This window comes from Orycteropus afer, unplaced genomic scaffold (assembly GCF_000298275.1).
Source record: "Orycteropus afer afer isolate SDZICR_OR568_19922 unplaced genomic scaffold, OryAfe1.0 scaffold00016, whole genome shotgun sequence".
NCBI lineage: Eukaryota > Metazoa > Chordata > Mammalia > Tubulidentata > Orycteropodidae > Orycteropus > Orycteropus afer.
In genome coordinates, this window is record NW_006921603.1 from 19838021 (window position 1) to 19853316 (window position 15296).

The 15296-nt window shown below is 39.2% G+C and overlaps 1 protein-coding gene across 1 annotated transcript; it reads right to left on the reverse strand.

The window, feature by feature from the left end:
• Positions 1-2780: 2780 nt before the first annotated feature.
• On the reverse strand, positions 2781-7489 carry INSL5 (insulin like 5). The gene is made up of 2 exons (XM_007959288.1): positions 7315-7489; positions 2781-3013 (listed from the first exon to the last, which is right to left on the reverse strand). The coding sequence occupies exons 1-2, from the start codon at positions 7487-7489 to the stop codon at positions 2781-2783; spliced, it is 408 nt and encodes a 135-aa protein (XP_007957479.1).
• Positions 7490-15296: the final 7807 nt, after the last annotated feature.

A 15296-nucleotide genomic window follows, 5' to 3' on the forward strand; every position in this document is an offset into this window, starting at 1 on the left:
GTAACTATGGGGAGGAAGTGGGAGGGGAGCTGTTGCATTGTGGTAAACTGTGGTCAATGTCATGCGACAAAGTATATGTGAACCGCTGTATGGAAAGTATATTTGCTCTGTAAACCTTCACCCAAATCACAATTTAAAAAAAGGGGGGGGGGGTATTGAATAGTTTCAAATCTGAAAAAAATGTGTGTCAGAGTTGTATCCTTTCATTCTAGTTATTCAATCTATATGCAAATAATCCGAGAAGCTGACTATATGAAGAAGAACCTGGCATCAGAATTGGAGAAAGATTAATTAATAACATGCAACATGCAGATGATACAACTTTGCTTGCTGAAAGTGAAGAGGACTTGAAGCACTTACTTATGAAGATCAAAGACTGCAATCTTCAGTATGTATTACACCTCAATAGAAGGAAAATAAAAATCCTCATAAATGGACCAATAAGCAACACATCACAGTACATGGAGAAGACTGAAGTTGCCAGGGAGTTCATTCTACTTGGATCCATAATCAGCACCCATGGAAAAAGCAGTCAAGAAATGAAATTATGTATTGCATTGTTCAAATCTGCTGCAAGGAACTCTTTAAAGTGTTAAAGAGCACTTTGAAGACGAAGGTGAGCCTGACCTGAACCAAGGTATTTTCAATCACCTCATATTCATGTGAAAGATGGACAATGAATGTTGTTGTTGTTATATGCCATTGAGTCGGACCCGACTCATAGCGACCCCTCCTTGGGTTTCCAAGGCAGTATCACTACAGAAGTAGATTGCCCAATCTTCCTTCCGAGGAGTGGCTGGTGGGTTTGAACCACCAGCCTTCTGGCTAGCAGTCAAGTGCCTTTGGCACTATGCTACCAGAGCTCCTAATAAGGAAGACCAAAGAAGAATTGATGCCTTTGAATTGTGATGTTGGGGAAGAATACTAAAAATACCATAGACTGTCAAAAAAGTGAACAAATCTGTCTTGGAAGAAGTGTGGCCAGACTGCTCCTTAGAAGAGAAACTGACCAGACTTCATCTCATGTTGTCAGAAGGGACCATTCCCTGGAGAAGGATATCAATGCTTGGTAAAGTAGAGGATGAGCAAAAAGGGGAAGACCCTCAATGAGGTGTCTTGACACAATAGCTTTAACAATGGGCTGAAGTACAGCAAGGATTGTGAAGATGGTGCAGGTCTGGGCAGTGTTTCATTCTGTTGTACATAGGTTCACTACGAGTTGGGGCTGACTTGAGCGCACTTACTAACAACAACAAACACAGGGGTTTCTGTGAGTTGAAGTCAACTCACTAGCAACTAACAACAGAATCCTTTCTAGACTTCACACTAGTTGCAATTAACACCATCAGCTTCTTCACACTGCCCTTCTAGGCCACAGCCACCCCTCCAGGGGAAGAACACTGACGTGAAGTCCTATATCCTGAGTTTGGACACAGTAACACCACCTACTTAGCTGTGTGACTCAAGACACATTTCCTTAATTCCACGGAGTCTCAGTTTTCTCCTCTGCAACAGGGCAGTTAAGTATTACCCCACCCTTATAGGCTTCCTGCAACAAATGTGTGCAGTAAAATGTTTAAACTCCATGGACAATGCCTTGGCACAGTGTAAATGCCCGTTATAGATTAGATAGACTTCCAATACAGACTATATAGTACTAATGAGAGGAGCTCTGGTAGCATAGTGCCTAAGGCACTTGACTGCTAACCAGAAGGCTGGTGGTTCAAACCCACCAGCCACTCCTTGGAAGGAAGATGGGGCAATCTACTTCCATAGTGATACTGCCTAGGAAACCCAAGGAGGGGTCGCTATGAGTCGGGTCCGACTCGAGGGCCCATAACAACAACAACAACAGTACTAATGAGAGCAGCACTTCAGGTGAACAGAAATTAATGATGATTGTTACAACAAACTGGGCTGGTAGAGTTAGAAATTAAAACTTGTTTTGTAATATCCTTACTTCTATCTTTTTATTAATGAAGCCATCCAATTTCATGACTTGGCTATCTGGATTTCTCAACCTCCAGAATAGGAATAGAATTTTCTTTTATCTCAGCAATAGAAAGGCAAAACCAAGGTGGCCTAGACTGGAGAAAGAAGCTTATTACATAAAGAGGATTGCCCTTCTGGGTTTCTGTGGTTAATGAGACCTCACTGATAAATATATGTCTCCATATATTGACAAGTAAAATGTTGAATGTTTGCACAACATTTGGAAATATTTCTCAAGCATTCTGAGGCCTTGAAGACAATCACTTTATTTAGATTCTTACAATTGATGATTAATTAGTGTTTCAGTTATTAGTAATAATAATTTAACTGTAACCCAATTTTACAGTAACCCAAAAGTTAAGATGGATAGTTATTTCTGGGAAGTTACCAGTTCATATTTATTTTCTTTTTGTAGTTTTTTTTTTCTTTTTTTTTTTTTAGGTTTTTATATCATCAGCATTTTCTATCATTTACTTTTTAAAAATGATATACAACTTGAAAATAGAAGACATCACAATGATCTTGGCTTATAACATTTTTATTGCAATTTTGCACAGATCTAGATTAATGATAGGATATATCCCAGTATTTATAATTCAAAGCATTAGAATTTTGATAAAAGGAGAAAATAGTGGTTTTAACCATTCATTTACAACTTTTAGAAAAGAACTATTGCCTATTCAATAGTCATCATTTTAATGACACCATATAAGTGTTGTACAAGGCAATGAAACACTGGGATTAAACATGATTAAAGCTCGGCCACCCACTGGGTATTTGGTCTTGACTTAACAAAAAGAGCTCAAATCAGCCATGCTACAGCCAGCAGTGCAGCAGGTAAGAGGGAGGTCTCTTCTTGACTTCATTGAATGCTTCCTGGACACCCACATCCCTTCCATGGGCAGCTGTCTACCCTGAGGAAGATTCTCTACTGCAGAGTCCAGCTTCAGAAGGTTTTGCATTGTGATTTCCTCAGAAACCTCGTGTGCATTCGGGAACCGGAAGTGATTTCCTCTCTCTGCTGTATATAAACGAGAAAGAAAAAAAAAAAAAAAAAAACCACTTTTTTTAGAAGGCCCAATGAAAAAGCAGCAACCAAGTTCTACTCTTGAGGAAAGGAGTTGGGTTTCTCAAAAGAAATTGAATCCTGCACATAATTTTTCTAAAGTGTTCATTTCGTCGAACAGAAATTAGATATTTAGTGGAATGCTCAGTTATTTCTTCTCTCCTCATTTCACAGACGAGGATACTTGGTTGTAGAGAGGACTGTCATGCAGCTAGTTAGTAGCCAAGTCAGGATTTGAATTCTGTTTTAGTGGCTACCTCTGCTCAATGACCAACCACTCCCAAGGGATGCTAGATAACACACACACACACACAAACCAAAACGGCATATATTCCCTGTAAGGCTGATCAGTAAGGGGAAAAAAAGTTCCTTGAGTGGCACAAACAGTTAAGCATTCAACTGCTAACCAAAAGGTTGGTGTTTACAACTCATCCAGAAGTGCCTCGGAAGAAAGGCCTGGTGACCTGCTTCTAAAACATCGTCACCTTGAAAACCACATGGAGCAATTCTACTCGGCACACTTAGGGTTGGCATGAGTCGGAATTGCCTCCACAGCAGCTAACAACAAGGAAGAAAATGGAGATTTACACAACTTAGGCCTGGTTCTTTATTGGTTAAGCACTCAGCTGGTAACCAAAGGTCAGCAGTTCAAACCTACCAGCTGCTCTGCAGGAGACAGATGTGACAGTCAGCTTCTGTAAAAATTACACCCTTTGGAACCCTTTGGTGCAGTTCTACTCTGTTCGAGAAGGTCACTATGAGTCAGAATCAACTTGTAATGTGTTGGTTTTTCTGGTTTTATATCTGACAATAGAAGGTGGACCACACTGTGGCTTTATTTGAGTGCTGTTACCAAAGTCTATGTATCAGCCTCTCTCCCTTTAATTTAGTTCAGACTCACTTATCAGTATCTTAGGACACTGGTAATTACTGAGAAAAATTAGGTGAATGAATCCTTATTGGGAAACCAGTAATTGATCAAGTAAAATAATGTATATGAAACACTCTCTGAAAAACTGGGAAAGGCTAAAGAAGTGTTCTGACTATGGCCCCTAGCTGCCCTTCAGGCCTGGAACTGAACCCACACCTGTGGTTTCCAGCCAAACAAAAGACAGACATAGGAGTTGGGCATTCACCTTGGAGAGAACAATCATGAGAGAAAGAAGGGCTGCTTATGCACAGGGAGACAGCTCAGGGGGCAGGAGTGTATGGAGGGATGGACACTGGGAAGAGGTAACTATGGGGAGGAAGTGGAAGGGGAGCTGTTGCATTGTGGTAAACTGTGGTCAATGACATGAGACAAAGTACATGTGAACTGCTGTATGGAAAGTGAATTTGCTCTGTAAATCTTCACCCAAATCACAATAAAAAAATTTAAAAAAAAAACTGAATCACTCAGTGATCTCTAACTGAAACAAATGTATAAATAACTTTGGCACATCTAAATCAAGTGTTGCTTCAAGTAATTACAAAGCCCTATTGTATTGAAAGTAAGTGAATGGGAGTAACACCACTTTGTTAACTCCATCAGAGAGTGCATGTGTATCTTTCCCAAGCATGTATATGAAGTGTATGTTGAAAAACTACAATAAAACAAGAATACACCATGAGAAAAAAAAAAAAGAAGTATTCTGATTTCAATGGTATAAAGGAAAGATGAGCCTCAGGTGTACATCCATTCCACTATACCATGTGTTTCAGAGCTATTCCAAATATGTTGTTTCCTACTGCATTTTGGTTTGCTAATTTTTATTAGCAAAGATTGATGTAAATCCTGAAAAGCTATACTTATTTGCCTAACATTAAAAAAAAGCACCTTATTCTTTCTGTCACCACATTATAAATACAAACCTCTCAATTTTAAAATGATAATGGTAATTTTTTCTCTTTTTTTTAAAGCACAGGGTAAGTTTGTGATTTTTCTAGACATTAACCCACCAAACCATGAAATATTTTTCTTTACTAAAGTCACTTTAAACCAAACTCAAACTTTTACAATTGTGGTTGCAATATTTATTATGAAAACATCTGTTTTACTTTTTATTAAAAACATAACAAATACAGTTGTTTCATTATTAAAATAGAATTTTAAATAAATTTTACGTCACACTCTAATACAAAATTGTTGTTGTTGTTATATACCGTTGAGTCGGACCCGACTCATAGTGACCCCTCCTTGGGTTTCCAAGGCAGTATCACTACAGAAGTAGATTGCCCCTCCTTCCAAGGAGTGGTTGGTGGGTTTGAACCACCAGCCTTCTGGTTAGCAGTCAAGTGCCTTAGGCACTATGCTACCAGAGCTCCCAATACAGAATTATTAGAAAGAATTCCAAATTAACTTCTAAGTTACTTGAATTAAAAAATATATGACTGTAATGAAATCAGTCCCTTACTCTTTCTGAAATGCATTAGATCCAGTCCCACCTTCAAATTCTGATCAGACAATTCCTATTGCTAGAATTCCCACCTACTACATCCTCACTCCTCGTAACTCCTCAAATACTACACATCTTTCAGGGCATCTTTCAAATAGCACCATTTCTATAATGCTATCATTTTTTTTTTTTTTTCCAACCACAGCCCACCACCTCCTCTCCCCACCTCAGAAGCAGTATGGAATAAGCGAAAGACCTTGACTCTTGAATCCAGACACATGATTTGCCTCCCAACCACACTGCTTACCAGCTTCCTTCTCAGTCTAATGGGCATAACAGAAAATCAAACTAGTTGCTATTGAGCTGATTCCCACTCATGGCAACCTCATGTGTTTCAAAGTAGCACTGTAGATAGGGCTTTCAATAGCTGTTGTGGTAGTTAAGTTTGTGTGTCCACTTGGCTGGGCCTGGGTGAGTAGCTGGGAAGCTGGATGTAGTATTCCCCATGATGAGACTGATAATCAACTCCATGGTGGAATCTACTGTGAGCAGCTGAGTAGCTGCCTTGGGGATGTGGTCTGCTTCCTGTATACAAGGAGAAGCCTTGGGGAACGGTCTCTAGCTTATGGCACGCTTGAACCCTGCATGTAGCCAAGTCATTGTTCAGCAGCCTGCCATGCTCTGCCAACCTTGAGACTTTCAGTGGACTTGAATTAATGGCCTGCCACCATGGTTTGGTAACATTGGGACTGAGCCTTTTTACTTGTTAACCTTAGGCTTAACAGCCTCAGCAGCCAGCAGCTGAGTGAAGAAAAGCATCCAGCTTCAGTGGGCCAGGAGTAGGAGGCAGAGCTGAAGGCCAAGGTTAAGGTGCTTTTACCCAGCCCCTAGAGCCTGGCACTTTGAACTCGGACTTCTAGCCTTCAGAAATGGAAGTAAATAAACTCCTGTTTGTTCAAGTCATCCCATTTGTGGTATATTCCTGTCTGAGCGGCACTAGGTAACCAGAACAACTGTGAACTTTTGGAAGTAAATCACCAGGCCTTTCTTCCAAGGCACCTCTGGATAGACCCAAACCACTAACCCTTTGGTTAGCAGTTCAGGACTCAGTGGTTTGTGCCACCCAGGAACTTGAGTCCTATGGTAAATGGTGATAATATCATCTTACTTCACGGTATTCTGATCAGCAGGCCAAATGGAATATTGCATGTGAAACAGCACTTAATAAATGCACAATAAATATTAGATTCCATATTTTCTATCCTTATTTAACATCTACTTGAGTTCTATCTTAGTATAGTCTGTATTATCCAAGTGTGAAAATCTTGCTAATCTAACAAGCCCCTTGATCACTCACTGCACCTACAGACATGCTGGACTCATCCAAATAGTTATGCAATCAAATAATGTCAAGAAGACTGAAAAACAAGGTCCTTATTTTTTGAAATATAGCAAGCTCACTTCTTTTCCTAGCCAATTCAGGTTGTTGTTTGTTTTTTTTTTCCCCCTCCTTAATTAATCCCTTAAATTGATACAGACAGGTTAACAATACTTAGGGAAACAGTTATTAAAACAAGCCTGAAAAATTAAAAATAATAATGGAGTGCACCATTAAAAAAACTATATGAGATCAAAAGGTCAACATTTACTTTAAAGCAATGACAAGTTAGATAAAGGGGCAGGAAAACTAGAGCACTGGAAATGGAACAACCAGATCCCAATTAAGGAGAATGTTGACACATTGTGAGAAATGCAACTAACAATTGTGTGGAAATTGTCAAATGGAAATATAATTTGCTATGTAAACTTTCACCAAAAACACAATAAAATATTACTTAAAAAAAAAAAAAAAGAAATAGGACACAGGTGGTTTCATGTTACCTTGCTGAACTTGAAGACTTCCCTCCAGCTGCCTCCGCCACCTAGAGGCACCACAGATGTAGATGATTGCTCTGATGAAGTCTTTTCCACAGAGCTTCAGCGACTCCTCGCTCCTTACTTCTGAGATGCCAAGTAGGACAGAGAATAGAAATAAAGTGAAAATTGAGCCCTTCATTTTGCTAAGAATCAAATGAAGATCTGATATGGTGAGTATTACCAAATCAAGTTCTGAAGTAACTCTCATGCTTTTGTCCAATTTATACTAATTTTCCTGATATTTTATTGGCCAGAACCTCATTTTAACAATATTTGCTAACCTCATATGTTAGTTACACTGTGAAGTTTTGCTAATGCACTTTTATGATTATGGCTAGTTATTCAGTCACTTGTGAACACCATGAATTACCTTTAGTTGCATCCTTGAAATGATAAAGAGAATGCAGTCTTGGCAGGCAGGAGAGCATCATGGAAAACACATGGGCTTTGGAGGTAGCCAACTAGGAGCTCCAATTTCAATTTTGTCATCATGACTGAGAAACACAGGACAAATTTTTAATTCTTTGATTCTCAATAGTCATATCTCTAGAATTGTGAAACCTTAGGCTTACTGGTTTTGTGACTATCGAAAGCAGCATCTTATGTCAAGGCAATAGAAAATTACACGTAAGAATACAAGTTCTCATATCTAGGGTTTGAATTCTGATTTCTCACTTCCTAGATCTAGAATCTAAAGCAAGTATTTCACCTCCCCAAGCTTCCTACTGTGTAAAACTGTGCTGATAGTAACAACCACCTCATAGAGCTAATGAGATCATTTATGTCCTGCATGAAATAAATAATCAAAAGTCAATAATTGTTACCTGCCTTCTTCCCATATCATTGGCACAGACTAAAAAAGATAATTCTCTTTCAGAATTTAGGAGAATTTCCCTGATTAGGATCTTCCAAAACTATCCGTATATTTGCACAGCTGTAGTCTTTTTCACTTTCCTCCTTCCTTCCTTTTCTTTCCATAAATAATTTCTAAAAAGGCTGAGTTAATATACTGTTTTATAAAGATCCTTCAGAACATACATCTTTGCAGATAGGTTTTTTTTTTTTTTTTTTTTTTGGTGTGTGGAGGGGAAGGATCCCATGGTAATATCACTCTTCTTGGAGATTAATAATGCAAATTAATATAGCAAGAGCACAGGGCAGACTTAGGAAATATCTTTAATTTTAACGTTTCACAAACTTATTTGACCCTGGAAACTCTTTCACCCTGAAACTGTAATTCTGTCTTAGTTCTCTAGTGCTTCTCTAATAGACATACCACAAAGTATGACTTTAACAAACAAGGATTTATTCTCTTACTGTTTAGGAGGCTAGAAATCTGAGTCCAAAGTGCCAGTTCTAGGGGCTGGGTGAAGGATCCTTGACCTTGGGCTTCAGCTCTGCCTCCTGTTGCAGGCCCACTGGAGATGGAGGCTTTTTCTAACTCATGCAGCTGCTGGCTGCTGAAGCTGATGGACCCAAGATGGACATGTAAAATGGCACCCTCTCAAGATTAGCAGACATTACGGCAGGCCACTAGTTCAAGTCATGAATGTCTAGGATAGATATATTTCTAAGAGTTTTCCTTTCAGTCACATGGTACAATTATGTTGCTCCACCATGTTTAAGTTGGGCATGTTCATATGATGATTTTTGGCAAGTAAAATAAGAGTGGAAGTGACATGTGCCACTTCTATGTGGAATTTAAAAATTGGTATGTGATTCTCCAGTTCTTCCTCTCCCCTGCCTTTGTGACCAACAATATTCCTGATGACAGAACCTAGTCATTGAGTCAGAACAACATCAAGTAGGGCCACCTGCTGACCTGTAAGGAACATGTAATATCAATGAGAGATAAATCTTTGTTTTTTATAGCTGCTGAGATCTCAGGATTTTTGTTGTAACAGAATAACCTACCTTACCCTAACTAGCATAATTATCTTACAATCATTTACATCTTGCAAATACAGAGAAACTTTGTGTAATCCAATTTTTCAGACCAAAGCCAAGGAAGCTCAGTTAATTCACCTTAACAATTGGAATTAACCCATGGTCAATATGATTGATTACATGAAAGTTTACAATTAATGGGAAATAAAAATCCAAATTAAAAACCAGAGATTGGGTTCAGTAAACCTATCTCCCACCTATATGCTGTTTATTGAGGAGTTTAGGCAAGTATTCCTAATAAATGATGTTTGGGGCAACTTGGGAAATCAGATCTCAGATCTGCCATTTAATATCAATGTGATCTTAGGGAGTGCTGAGTGTCTCTGAACTTCAGTTTCTTCTTTGTAAAAGGAACATAATAATATGACTTCGTAAGGTGTTTGTATGGAGAAAATATTGCAGAGTGCTGATCAGAGTCACAAACACAAAGGGAACTTGTGTGATCAGTCAATGATAGTGATGATGATGCAGATAATTCTATCAAATATTTCACTTTGCCATAGTGATCCTGGAAGTTCTGGTAGCGTTACCTAAGGCACTTGACTGCTAACCAGAAGGTTGGTGGTTCAAACCCATCAGCCACTCCTTGGAAGGAAGGTTGAGCAATCAACTTCTGTGATTAGTGATACTGCCTCAGAAACCCAAGGAGGAGTCACTATGACTTGGATCTGACTCGGCGGCACATAACAACAACCTCATAGTGATCTTGATGTTAGAATGCTAGAGTTTTAGTATTGTACACTGGTTTCTAGGTAAGAGACTTTGAGAAATTCATTTAACCTGTAATTTTATTTTCTAATTTATAAGATGGAAAAATATAATAGGATCAAGTGAAGTAATGTTAATCCACTGACATAGAGTCAATTTTGACTCCTATAGTGACTAAGGCACTTGACTGCTAACCAGAAGGCTGGCGGTTCAAACCCACCAGCCACTCCTCAGAAGGAAGATGGGACAATCTACTTCTGTAGTGATACTGCCTCGGAAACCCAAGGAGGGGTTGCTATGAGTCGGGTCTGACTCGATGGCACATTACAACAACAACAACATAAGACAGAGTAGAATTGCCCCATAAGATGTCCAAGGATGTAATCTTTACAGAAGCAGACTGTCACAGACACATTGGTGTGTTTGAACTTCTGACCTTTTGGTTAGCAACAAACTCTTACTCACTGTGCCATCAGGGCTCTCCTTATATTAATGATCCTACCCACTGCCATCAAGCTAATTCTGATTCATAGTGACACTCTAAGACAGTGTAGAACTGCCTTACAGGGTTTCCAAGGCTATAAATCTTTATGAAAGTAGATTGACTCATCTTTCTCTTATGGAGTGGCTGGTGGGTTCCAACCACTGACCTTTTGGTTGACAGCCAAATGCTTTAACCACTGCACCACCAGGGCTCCTTATGTTAATGATCCAAACAAACAAGCAAACAAATTACTGCCATCAAGTCCATTCCAACTCATAGTGACCCCCTTTGAGCTTCCAAGGTGGTACATCTTTATAGAAGTAGCTTGCCCCCAGCTTCCTTCCACAGAGCAGCTGGTGGGTTTGAACCACCAACCTTCTGGTTAGCAGTCAAAGGCCTTAGGTACCACACCACAGTTATTAATTATAAACCATACTATATATACTTATTTTATGATAATGATTACAAGATCACTGTATCTAAATCGGGAGCTCTGGTGGCATGGTGCCTAAGGCATTTGACTGCTAACCAGAAGGCTGGCGGTTCAAACCCACCAGCCACTCCTCGGAAGAAAGGTTCGCAATCTACTTGTGTAGTGATACCGCCTCAGAAACCCAAGGAGGGGTAGCTATGAGTTGGAACCAACTCGATGCAGTATGTAAATTAACAAACACTAATTTATTGTTATTTTGTAAATAAAGTAAGTCCCCAAAGTGAGTGCCTGCTTCTCTTTGATTAATGTTGTTTTGTTGTTGTTATGTGCAGTCCAGTCAGACCCAATCATAGCGACCCCTCCTTGGGTTCCCGAGGCAGTATCACTATGGAAGTAGATTGCCCAACCTTCCTTCTGAGGAGTGGCTGGTGGGTTTGAGCAGCCTGCCTTCTGGTTAGCAGTCAATTGCCTTAGGCACCACGCTACCAGAGCTCCCTCTTTGACTAATATACACACTTAATGCTTCTGAAGGGAGTTCTCATGATAGGGCACAATATTTCAGCTATTCCTGGGAGTCATTCACAACTCCTCACTCTCCCTCACACTCCACTAACACTTCCTTCATCACATACATTGATTAAATAACCAGTTTCATCAGATTTGCCTTCTAAGTTTCTCTGAGATCCATCCACTGTTCTCTGTATGCTCTGCCAGGACTTTCTTTTGGGAGACCATAATGACCTCTCAATTTGCCCTGTTTTTCCTTCACCAGTGCATTCTCCAACACTTGCCAGATGCACTTTTATTACCCATGCTTAAACTAAAGCCCTTCAATGGTTTCCCATTTCCCTCAAGAAAAAGTCCAAATACCTTTAACATGGACTACAAGACTTGGCATGATCTGGCTCTTTTACTGGTTTACTGGTTCAGGGCTGGTTGTTTTAAAGACCCTCAAACTCTAAATGGCCCAGCTCTACCAAACACCTTCAATGTTTTTGAAATTCTGTGTTCTCTATGACTCCTGCACTTTGTATATGCTGTTCCCTTCACTTAGAATTCCTTTTCCTCCTCTCTTTCAATCTGGTTGACTTCTCTACAAATATCTGTAGAATAGATATTGAAATAACATTGCTTTAGATATAGATAAATTTTGCATATTTTTATATATAAAATTTCTCACTATTCAGTTTAGCATCTTTAAAATACGGTTCACTAAGAACTAAAATGAGCAGCTGAAAATAACTTCTTAAAATATTGTTGTTGTTGTTATTGTTATGTGCTGTTGAGTTGGCCCTGATTCATAGCGACCCCTCCTTGTGTTTCTGAGGTAGTATCACAACGGAAGTGGATTGTCCAACCTTCCTTCCGAGGAGTGGCTGGTGGATTTGAACTGCCAGCCTTCTGGTTAGCAATCAAATGCCTTAGTCACTATGCTAAAATATATCTTATAATAATTTATTGTTGAAGATTCATTTTGTGTGGAAAAACCAGCTATATATTCTTTGTTATCTTGACTTTTTAGAAATTGATAACTCAATAGATAACTGAAATATATAATCATTTGAAAATTTCAATGAAGTTATTATCAGTGAATTCTGAAGACCACCCTAAAATATCCTGAGATTGTCTATTCTTCATAATATGATGGCACTATATGGTCTTTTTAATGGTTGACTTATTCAAAGAAAATACAGATATGGTGAAAGTACATTTCTCCTGAGTTGTCCTAAATGCTGCATAAATGTCTCATCAATTTAGAAAAAGCAGTGCTTAGTTTTAGGAGATTTATAAGGATTTTTTTTTTTTATATATATATATATATGTTCCAACCTAATGGACATGTTCTGCTTTCTGTTTAACCCAGGGATTGGTTTCATGTAAACTGTCAGCCTTTTAGTTTTATCACCAAGTGAGTAAGCCAATGTAAGGAAATGAAGGCTAATGGCATAGTAAATGTTCTTTAGATTTGAAGAAGGATTGAACATTGTAAAAAATCCTGAACAAACAGGACCCACCCAAAGGCCAAATGTTATACATGGGAACAAATGAAATTGTCAGCACAGTCTGTGTCTTCCCCAAGACACAGCGAGGCCTTGGCAAGGAACCGGACAGCTACAAAGGGCAGAAAGCTTCCCAGACCAGAAAGTGGGGATGCGGCTCTGGGATCATCAGAGTGAGAGCTACCACTTTCGAGCACCTACTCTGCACCAGGTATTTTTCTAGGTGCTTTATATTGAATGTAAGTTGAGCCCCAAATGACCAGCAGGAACATAGTGTCACAAAGCAGCTGTAACCCTCGCCAAAAGAAGATGACCACACATTTGCTTTTAGCTTTTATTTTGAGGAGAAAATTGATATTATACTGTTAATGAACAAATAAAGCTATAATCTATGTTTAGCAATTTTCTAGGCTAATTTTATGTTCTATATGTTCTCCACAGTTCAAACAAAATATTTTTATCCTGTGTGATGTAAAGATTTTTTTTAGGATATTGAGGAAATCATTTTAAATATTAGATTATGTTCTGATATGGGGCAAGCATGAAGCCATCATCTTCCCCATTAACTTCATTATTTATTGATTTAACAAATATTTGCCGAGTTCCTACTTTGCGACCAGGATTGTCCTAGGGTCTGAAGATACATAGATATGAGCAAAACTCCCATGGTTCCTATCTTCAAATGGTTTATAGGCTAAAGGAGGAGGAAGACATTAAACAAATGATGACACAAATAAATATTTAGTGTGACAGGTATGTGTCTTCATTCAGAAACTTCAGGTATCCAAGAAATATATTTTCTATAACTCAATTTGGGAGCTCTGGTGGTGTAGTGCCTAAGGCATTTGACTGCTAACTAGAAGGCTGACAGTTCAAACCCACCAGCCACTCATCAGAAGGAAGACTGGGCAATCTACTTCCGTAGTGATACCATCTTGGAAACCCAAGGAGGGGTCACTATGAGTCGGATCCCACTTGATGGCAGTGAGTTTGGTTTTTTTTAGATTGTCTCTTTTCCACCCAGCTGGGAAAAAAACCAAAAATACAGAGTTCAAGTCAGTCCTTTCTGGAGTTGTTTCCTTCCCTTGCCCCAGGATTATGACATAGTTTTTGCACCTATACTCTGTGTCAAGGGCCTTCCATAAATTGCTGCTTGGTGCATCATTGTTGTTGTTGTTGTTATGTGCCGTTGAGTCAGCCCTGACTCATAGCGACCCCTCCTTGGGTTTCCGAGGCAGTATCACTACGGAAGTAGGATTGCCCAACCTTCCTTCCGAGGAGTGGCTGGTGGGTTTGAACCGCCAGCCGTCTGGTTAGCAGGCAAGTGTCTTAGCCACTATGCTACCAGAGCTAAGTCATCCTCATCTATCTAGCTTCTTCAGTTCCGGTGTTTCTTTGCTGCTTCTTTGCATTCCTCCTTACATGGGAATGTTTTATTCAGTTGACTGTGGTCTGTCGTAGGTCTTGGCATCTCCTGAACAATGCTGTTTAGAAACAAGACATATCCCCTCTATGCTATGCATCCACAAGATGCCCTCTTTTCCTCAGTCCCCATGGCCCTCCTGTCCCAAGGAAACTTCACACTTCCCCTTGTTTCTTTAAGACACTTGATTTATGCCCCAAATTCCTTTCCCTAGGTCCTATGCTTTTATAAAGCAAAAATTGACTTATTTAATTTCCTGTCATGCTACATTCCTCCCTGAACTTCTAAGTGCAGAGCTACCAATTTGAGTATATGCTTTAATTCTGAATTACAAGTATTTAAAAATTCAAATTTCTGGCTTTTCTAGAAAAATCATCATAATTGGCCCTCAAGACAACAATATACTGAAGTTGAGTACCAATGGCCAATATGTACTTTCTACTTTCCCACAATGTACCTTGGAAAAGGATGGTACCATCGATGCTAAGATATGGAAGAGTTTGATTTGAGTAAGGAAGATAATTTTAAGTGAAGATGTTTCTAAATGGAAATGTCCACAAGGCAACTGGAGATAGGAGAAGGCAGAAATAGAATTAACAATTTACTGTCATAAGAGAGAGGCAATAGTTGAAAGCAGGAAAATGGGTGATCCCTTTAAGTCTGCTTCTTAGCTGAGTTAATCTCAGACACACAGAAGACAATAGGAGGTTCTGAGCTGTGAGATCATTCCTAGCCTTGAGAGAGTTCCTAGCTATTCAGGGATTGTCATAGTCTCTTCCTCTCCCTCTAGATCTTGGAGTAGACTCTTTTGGACCAAGTGCTTATCCAGTTTTATATTAATTAACTCTACATATAAATGCTGCTACTTCTTATTCTAATTAGCTAGTCATCATCAGTTCCCAAATCCAGACATGTAAAATACATTTGGCTGCAAACCTAAAGGTAGGTGGT

Excerpts from the sequence above, each read along its gene's own strand:
- INSL5 (XM_007959288.1), bottom strand. The coding sequence starts at position 7,489 with ATGAAGGGCTCAATTTTCACTTTATTTCTATTCTCTGTCCTACTTGGC. Across the intron at positions 3,014-7,314 it reads AAGTCTTCAAGTTCAGCAAG|CAGAGAGAGGAAATCACTTC; the intron begins GTAACATGAAAC and ends GTTTATATACAG.